We start from the raw sequence: 9,569 nt of genomic DNA, 5'->3' as shown, positions 1-9,569 counted from the left end.
TACACTACTGTTTATGCTCTAAAAACATCAACTCGGTCACCATAGACCTCCATTATTTGAATGTCAGCAGACAGCAAGAAGCCTCCCAGATCTCCAGATGCATTTGAGATATCAAAAAAGTACTCCAGAGTGTTGTTCAGCATGGGGATGAGTAGAAAATGAAGGCTAATCATGTTTTGGGTGTACTATTCCATTAAGGATAAAACTTATTGGAACAGGAAGGATCAGATGTGGCGCATTCAGGGGAAAAAATAAATGTTAAATGACAGGCAAGGATTGAGGGAACTTGGAGCCAACAGAAGAATCCAGAAGTAATAGAAGATAACCTTATATACAGAGAGGACTGTGGAAAGAACCATTGCAAGGAGATGAGAGAATTCATGTGAAACATGGAACAGCTGAGACCAGTGATGGTAGAGAGAGCTGAAGGAGAGAGGAAAATAAACAAACCATATTTTTTTTTCTTTTTTAGAGGGTTCTTCTGATGAATCGTACCTTTCTGCTGATGAAGAACCAGGCGAGAGTCCAAGGTTTGTTAAACCGCTCAGGGACATCACGGCCCCATGCGGCTCTGAGGTCAAACTGGATTGCATCATCGCTGGCAGCCCATCCCCGACAGGTACAGAAACTATCTGCTGCCTTTGGCTGTGTTTGGATGGTGATTTCAGATATTTCAATGTAAAAGTTGACAGTTAAACAACTATTGTACCAATGGGAAGAGGTTCCTCAGCACAAATTTTGGAAAAGATGCATAGATATAGAGAAAATATGGCTTATTTCAGAGCTGTAGACCAACTCTAAAAACTTTTAACACTGCAACATTTTTTTTTCTCTCAAAAACAGCACGCTCATGAATATTCATACAAATGTGTGCAAACAAGCCTCATTTATTGCACTTCTCTGCAGACTTTTATCACTCAACACTTCACTCTTTGTTCCATCACTTCTCCTTCTCAGTGACATGGAGAAAGAACAACGTAGAGCTTCGCAGCGATGCTTTTTGTGCCATTAAAACGGAAGGAGAGAAGCACACCCTGCTGATAAAGGAGCTACGGCCCCATAACGCCGGATCGTACTGCGTCACGGCTGCCAACGAGGCTGGCACCTCTTCCTGCAGCGCTTTTCTCCACATCCAGCCAGGTGAGAAGAGCCTGCTGCATCTCAACCAACTATCCTCCTGGGCTGAATTGAAAAAAAGACAAAAGAAAAAAGGTCTGCAGATGCTTAAAGGCATTATTGGCATTCAAAGTCAAAACCAAACACAACTAATTCCTCCCAGAAGAGATTTCTGTCCTCTGCCGTCTGCTGGTGTGTATGTTTTACAGTCTGAAGAGCTTGTAATTGAAAGTGTTTATTCAGCTCAGGAAAAGGCAGAGTTTTGTCAACAAATACGAATGTGCGCCATAACGCTGTCTGAGCCAGCAGTTCCAGGACTCAGCTGCCATATTAGGCCAGTGGAGCCTGACTTGCAGGGGTATTTTTAGCCAGGCCTCTTGTTCTCTCGGGTGATTGCCGTCTGCTTCATGTCCCTCTGTGAGATTGCTGCTGTGACCAGGAGGATGGAGCAGTCTGAATATGGGGAGAGGGGGGGCGTGCGTCACTGTAGCTTGATGCTGTAGAGTGTTTTTGGTTCTCAGTGGGAGAGATATACCCACACTACCTCATGTAGTCATGAACAGTAGAAGCTTATTTTACATCAGTCATTAAACTCAGTTATAATTTTAGAAACTAAAAAACACAAACTGAATAGATCAGACTGGTTACATTTGTTTTGTGTATTTTTTTTTATTTTTTTGTTTCGGATTCAGAATTGGGTATTTTCACGCACATTTTAAGGGACACATTTTTCAATTCAATTCAATTTCAATTCAGTTTATCTATATAGTGCCAAATTCATAACACATGTCATCTCAAGGCACTTTACAGTTCAACCAGATCATACAGTCAAATTTTTCAATATTTTGAAGGTTTGCCATGTTTAAAAACTACATTTTAGGCTTAAAGGTTTGCGTGTATTAAAACACATGCAAATTTGTATGTAGTTCAGCTTTGCCCATGTTAATTGATAACTTTGTATGGAGCTATATTGGGGCCATAATGTAAAAGTTTTTTAATACAGGAAAAAAAAAAACTAAGAAAGATTTTAAGCTTAAAAAAGTTTAAAGATTTTTTTCTTTTTCAAAGTGGGGCTAAGATTATAAAAGTTGTGGATTGATGACTAACAGTTTTGGTGCCTGATTAAAATATTACAATCTGTTGCATTCAGGTGTTTATGTGATAAACATAAACACAGAGTACTGAGACAAACAGAGTAATGATGCTGCCATCAGTTTGGTGGTTTTCATCTTTACTTTGCTCAACTCAAACTAAAATGCAGTATGGTCAGAATTCTTGCATAGAGCAACATCAAGCATGTTTATGTTTTTAAACCACTAAAACATAATCTTGTGTCACGCTTCATGAATGGTACAGTTAACATTTTTTCTAGGCACCTATCGTCCATTCACATCCCATGTTATCTAAGCCTAGCTCCAACACTGAAGGGGAAAAAAGAAAAAAAAAAAATGTATAAATTAAATCTAAAAGTAGTTTTAAGTTTCTTTTCAGTTTTACTTCTTCGCACCAAATATTTTTGAAAAAAAAAAAAAAAAAAAGGGTTGTTCAGTGTTCTTAGTATAATCATTTTCTATTTCAAATAAAAATGTTCAGGCTAAAATCATACGCTTTCAAATACATTTATTCTTCAGTAAAAAAAAAAGAAAAAAGAAAAAAAAACCTTTTATGTCCTCAGTTTATGTTCATACTCCAGCTGTTTGTTCACACTTTGCACAGATCTAATGACCAAACTACAGCCATTTATGGGTGGAACATACGAAAATTAGATTTTTGGCACCCACAGTGATATTCAAAACCTTAAAGAGATCATCATCACAGTTCCCGGATCTCAGTTTTTACATGATTGAATGTTGGGATGCAAAAATCTGTCCTCACTGTAGCTAAAGAAAGAGGAATCGGTGCAATTACAGACGAGGTAGAGCGACTGTCAGAGCAATTTTGCTGTTTTCTTATTTTTAATTTTTAATATGTTTATATTTTTTATTTAATTCTTCCACATTTTTTAACAGATTTTTAAATTTCCCCTTGTTTTTTATTTTTATTTTTTTTTACAAATTTTGTATTCAATTTTTTTTTATTTCTGTTTTTCCAATTTAGTTTTACAAATTGCATTATCCACGAATTGCCCTTTTTACATCACTTTTTCTACACCTTTGGAGGTAGGCATTCCTCTTGAGTGAGTAGTGTAGATGCATTTCTATTGGTCTGGTTAAATTGATCCAGAACGAGTCTTTGAATTGGGCTGGAAGTGAAGAGAATGTGATCTAAAAATGAAAAAAAAAAGATGAATTTCCAAACAAAAATCTATTGAAAGTGCATAAGTGCAGCTGTAATTTTTTTTATTATTATTATAAAAATCCAAAAATATGAAATCTGTAAAAAAAAAGAATTCCCAAAAATAAATCAGAAAAAAATAGAAAATAATTTTTGAAAAAAATTGAAAAATCTGAGAAAATTACTCTAAAACCTTTTTTTATTATTAAAACGTTTTTTAAAGTTAAATGTCTGGATTGCAAATTGTTAAATTTACAAAAAGTGTATTTTGCTTGTAACAATAATGGAACAAAATTCACTCCACAGCCTGGTGGAGTCCTGCTTTGTGGATGCTTTTCTTCAGCAGATACATACAGAGGACATTCTCCATATAATAGTGCAGTTCTGGACAAGGCTGCTGGAAGTACTTTTAAACAGGGGGTCTTCATCCTGATACCTAATGGCGGTCAGGGTGCTGTTGTCTAGCCTGTATAGGTCTGTGCGTCCCTCCATGGATATGCCTCCCCAGACCATCACTGACCCACCACCAAACCAGTCATGCTGAAAGATGTTACAGGCAACATAACATTCTCCAAGGCTTCCCCAGACCCTTCCACGTCTGTTACATGTACTGAGGGTGAACCTGCTCTCATCTGTGAAAAGCACAGGGCGCCAGTGGCGGACTTGCCAATTCCGATGTTCTGTGGCAAATGCCAATCGAGCTCCACGGTGACTGGCAGTGAGCACAGGGCCCACTAGAGGACGTCGGGCCCTCACGCCACCCTCATGAAGTCTGTGTCTGATTGTTTGGTCAAAGACATTCACACCAGTGGCCTGCTGGAGGTCATTTTTTAGCGCCCTGGCAGTGGTCCTCCTGCTCCTCCTTGCACAAAGGAGCAGATACCGGTCCTGCTGATGGGTTGTAGACCTTCTACGGCCCTGTCCAGCTCTCCTGAAGTAACTGACTGTCTCCTGGAATCTCCTCCATGCTCTTGAGATTGTTTTGGGAGACACAGCAAACTTGGCACATATTGCTGTGCCATCCTGAAGGAGTTGCACTGCCTGTGCAACGTCTGTAGGTTCCAGGTAGCGCCTCATGCTAACAGTAGTGACAGTGACCCTAGCCAAATGCAAAACTGGTGAAAAAGGGTTAGAAAAGATGGGGAGGGGAAAAAATGTCAGCGGCCTCCACCTGTAAAACCTTTCCTGTTTTGATGGTCGTCTCGTTGTTGGCCCTCTAGTGCACCTGTTAATTTCATTAACACCAAAGCAGCTGAAACTGATTAAAAAACCCCTCTGCTACTTACCTGACCAAATTAATATCCCAGAAGTTTAATTAACTTGATGCTATACTCTGATTACAAAGTGTTCCTTTAATTTTTTTAAGTAGTGTACTACCCCCTGACTTCAGGTGGTTAGGTATCATCGACATGACAGAAGCTAAGGTCAGAACAGAATAATGTATTAAGTTTTTTTTTTTTTTTTTCAGTTCAGACAGTTCAGTTGTTGTATAAGAGTTGGCAGGTTTACATAAATACTTGTGGGATTTATTCCCCGGTGAATGGAGGCCTCTCAGAGATCTGAGTCTAGGTAGGTTGTTTTATTTATTTTTTTGCTTATACCAAAAATTTAATAGAATACCAACTTACAGCATTCAGAACCTTTTTTCATTTGTGTACATCACAATCTTTGAATAATGCAAGTTCTTTCATGTTTAAGTTTTAATTTGTTTTTCCTCTGGCGTAGATCTAGGTGATCTGGTTTAGATCACCCACAAGTAATTACATTTTATCACTCTCCCATTGAAAAGAGGACGGTTTTTATTTTACTGCTGTCACAGTCCTGCCTGCTCTTCTTTTTTGATATGCAGCTGAAGCTTAAAAAGAAAGTGTTTGCTGCCAGGGGATTCATTTTGACAGCAGCAACTCCCAAAGGAGGGAGCTCAGAGGAAGCTTTTTTTCTCTCTTCTGAAAACAGTTGGAGCAGGAGAATGATTGGGTCAGAGATTAAGAGGTTTCATTTCAGAGGTCAACATCACATGGTCCTCTTCTTTTAGCCACTGTAACTTTATGTTTTCATTAACACCTGCAGGACACCATAATAATATTTTACTATGTAATTTCATATTCAATAAAAATTTTTTGTCAGGTTTTATTTTGTGAACACATGCCTAACTGTGTATGGAGTAAATTTAATCCCATTATTGTTGAACGCAAAGAACACTTTTTGTAAATTGAAATAAATATAAAAAAAACAGCGCCAGATTTTTAGGAAAAAAAAAGAGAAAACTGCAATCCAGAAATTTCGAAAATCATTTTAATCAAAAATAGGTTTTCTAGGGTAACTTTTGTGTATTTCATTTTTTTTCTAAGTCTTATTTTCCTTTTCTTTTTTTTTAACAGATTATATATTTCCCAATTTTTATTTTCTCTCAAATAATTTTTTTTTAAAGAAATTGGAAGAGACTGGGATCTTTGAAACACAATTGAAATTCTTAAAACTCAGTCTAAAAAAAGGAGAAAAACGAATAACATTTTAAAATATTGAGAAATATGATGAAATATTGAGAAAATTAAAATATGAAAAAAAAGTTCAATAAAAAAGAAAAAAGCTAATTTACCCCCAAAATATGTATTTTACCCAATAAAACCTTTTTCAAACTTTAATCCCTGGATTATTATATAATTTCCATTTACAAAATGTGCTTTGCATTGAACAATAACAAAGCATGGTCAAACAATGAACTCTGCACACAATTCTCAACAACTTCCTTGTAAAATATAAGACATTGATAAAAATAATTGTCAGGATTTGGTTGTGGTTTGAGGACCCAAATGCAGAGGGAGGGAGGAAGAGGTGAGTTGTCTGTTGTCTGTTTACAGACAACAGAGGATGGAATCCAAAAATCCAAAAAGTCAAACGTGATAAAAGTGAAACAAACCAGAAACCATGGAGACATCAGGGGGAAAAAACAATCTCAACGAGGAGGACTCAGTGAGAAGGAGTTGAAGGAAGTTAGACGAGGAACCTGCACTGAGGAACTGCAAAAGGAGTGTATTTATGGGAGACTGAACAAAGAGAGGACTAACGGATAGCAGATTGGGAGCAGGTGTGAACAGAGCAGACTGGAAAGGAGCTAGGGAAAAAGGAGAACACAAGAGGGCAGCAGAAGGCAACAAATAAAAACCTGAAAACCTAAAATATAACCTGAAAACACAACAAAATAAGAATTAAACCAATAAAACTAGAAAACATGGAGCAAAGTAAAACTGAATACTTAAAAGAAAACATAACAGTACCAAAACTGTGACAAATATCGTTTAAATCCCGATAAAACATATTTCAGTTAAAAACTGTTAACTAAGCTAGCAAAACTAAAACTAAACTAAATAACTGCTATTGAGACATAGAAGAAAAAAAGCTAATGTAACTGGCTAAAAAATACTGCCAATAAAATTGTGCAATGATGTCACAGTTTAGCTTGAAAGTGATGTCTGGGATCCAACATTTATTTTGAAGAGTGTGGACCTAATTCAAAACTCTTCAAAATAAACTTTAGAGTTTGGTCGGCTTTGCATGAGTTTGCATGGTCTCCCTGAGGTTCTCTCCGGGTACTCCGCCTTCCTTCCACAGTCCAAATACATGACTGTTAACTGGTTTCTGTAAATTCTCCATAGATGTGTGTGTGAATGGTGGTTTGTCTCTGTGATGTACTGGTGACCTGTCAGGGTTTACCCTGCCTCTTGCCAGTAGACAGCTGGAGATGACAGAAAATGGATGAAATTAGGTCTTTATTAACATTTCAACAAATTTAGAAGATGTTTTAAATTGTTCAACCAAATTCACAATGTAAATCTGAGAGGAGAATTAAACATTATTTGGTAAAGTAATATTTTATTAAATTATTTTCCTAATCAGATATGAATTAATATTTAGAAAACTGATTCCTAATAACACTACAGAGCTAGTTAGCTACTTATAGAAAGAGCTAATGGCTAATGACGCGAGAAACCTCCTTTTTAAAGTGACTCCTCTGTCAGTTAAATGTAATGAGTGGATCAGAAAACAGATTCATATATTCATGTTTATTGAAATAACGTTTGTCATACTTTAGAAGGAAAGCTCATATGTTAGCATGTGGTTCAGCTAGCATTAATATTAGCAAAAAGGAAGGTGCTTTTTTGCTTGCTGTTTCAAGGATGATGAGGGGTTTCTGGTGGAGCTCAGGGCTTAGCGTTTCAGGGGTCTGTGAGCTATGAGTTAGTCCTTTCAATGGCATAACTGCAGCTGCTTAGGGGCCCCCGACCTCTTAGGGGCCCCTTCACTGACACCTAGTGGCCCCCTACACAATTGTGGACTAGGACGTCTCTTTGCAGATGTAATTGTGTTAAAAATTCCTCTTAAACCCCCCTGATGCTAGGCTGACTGACCGGACCTTATTTATACCCCAAAACATGGCAGATTTCAACAGGATGGTGAGCCGTTTAAACACCACACCAATAGCAACAGACAGTGGAATTTTAATCACTGTTAACTATGGTTGTACTTCGTATGGGGCCCACCCAGATAATGTTGCTTATTATTAGCCTATTGTTGCGTTGTTACGCCATTGGCTCCTTTTCTGTAGGCTCTGTGATTCAAAGGAAGAAGCTTCCAGGATTGTATCTCATCTGTATCTCGTAGACCAAGTTTCCTCTTTGACACTTAAAAAGAGAAAGGTGCAGATAGCCTGTTCTTGGAATCAACGTCAAAGTTTGAAAGAAGAAGCAGTGTGGGGGCTTTATTGCAGGCTTCACAGGGGGTTTCAGATGTCCTTTAAAGCTCCCTCCTTTTTGGAGTGTTGTGTATACCCATATCAGCTTATTGTCTGCAAAGCAACTCTTTCAACCAATATCTAAAACCATGGTTTATATCAAGAAAACGTAATCTTTGATCACCTGGTTCTAATCCGAGGAGGAATGTTCCTTGAAAAGTGTACAAAAAGAATAAACTTCTTTAGTATTAACAAAATCATTGATGTAAAAACAAACTACAGAGGAAGTCTTTACCTTCTTTCTCCTAGGCCTGCCTTCTCAACATGGGAAAAGCAAAATGGCCCAGATCTACTAAAGGTTTTCCAATTCATTCAAAAATGCTACACCAAGCCAGGAGGCAAATTCTCAAGCTACAGTATCATGCGTTCTCCCCCAGACCAAAGCATTACCATATAAGGCAATGGTATACCCTCTCAGGTCATCATAGATCAAGCATTGGGATGTCCCTTTGGCTGACCTCCCGCCATACAAACATGACCCTTAACAGAAAATAATTCATCTTCAACAGTAGTAAAATACTGCACTGCTATGGTAGCCTTGACTTTCGGGTACTGAACCAAAGTAACATTCTCTAAATGTTTTCATTACATTTTCCATGTGATGAAGTTATACTTATGTCTATTGCACTTTTTTATTGTTGGACCATTTCTCTAGAGCCGGGTTATCAACAGTGTGGGAAAGCAGGTGTGGACATACGCAGTCCAGTCCATTCAGATGAGGAGTATCTCAGCCCTCAGGAGGAGGAGATGGAGGTTGGAGACTCATCATCCTTAAATAAAGGCATCGGCTTTAATGAGCCTCCCTCTTTTCAGGTAAGATTTTATATAAAGCTGAATCATTCTGTACTTGATATACTCCATGGCAAAAAGTAATGGGACACCCCTTCAGATTAGCACAAGAATTGGGCATAGAGAGCTACAGTACAATAAATTGGTTTCATATACGGGAGAATAAAAGCATATTAAAATTAGTATGGCAAAGTTGCAGATTTCCAAAAACTAGTTGTATGCAAGGATTTTTATCTTAATTTTTCTATCTTAATATTTTAACCTGTTTAGTTATCATAACTCCAAGAGACTATAAGCCGCGACTTTTTCCCCATTTTTCGGCCATTTTTCGACCTTGCGAATTATATAACAATGCGGCTTATCTATGGACTTTTACAGCTAACGGCCACTAGTGTAATACGGTACCTAAATCTATGGATTTTACCATCCACCATGTTGACGTCACATTTGCTTCAACACAAGTAGCCGTACGCGAAGGAATGCGGACTCCTAGAAAGATTGACATTGCGAGCACAAGACAGTTTGTGTGACACCCTCATTATGGAAAACAAACGTTGAAATGCATATGATGCAGCTTTTAAGTTAAAGGCAGTCAATT

General features: G+C 37.7%; 1 protein-coding gene across 8 annotated transcripts in view; it reads left to right on the top strand.

The window, feature by feature from the left end:
- The window catches only part of speg (SPEG complex locus), an 87,994-nt gene that overhangs the window by 44,615 nt on the left and 33,810 nt on the right, over positions 1-9,569 (top strand). For all 8 annotated transcript variants that reach the window (XM_015373970.1, XM_015373975.1, XM_015373977.1 and 5 more), the window contains 3 exons: positions 473-619; positions 958-1,140; positions 8,838-8,995. In XM_015373970.1, coding sequence (XP_015229456.1) covers positions 473-619; positions 958-1,140; positions 8,838-8,995 — 488 coding nt within the window. The remainder of the gene's footprint in view (positions 1-472; positions 620-957; positions 1,141-8,837; positions 8,996-9,569) is intronic.

The sequence above is a fragment of the Cyprinodon variegatus genome, unplaced genomic scaffold (assembly GCF_000732505.1).
Source record: "Cyprinodon variegatus isolate N-32 unplaced genomic scaffold, C_variegatus-1.0 Scaffold95, whole genome shotgun sequence".
NCBI classification, from domain to species: domain Eukaryota; kingdom Metazoa; phylum Chordata; class Actinopteri; order Cyprinodontiformes; family Cyprinodontidae; genus Cyprinodon; species Cyprinodon variegatus.
The sequence above is the reverse complement of the archived record's forward strand: the minus strand, read 5'-3'. Positions and strand labels throughout refer to the sequence as shown.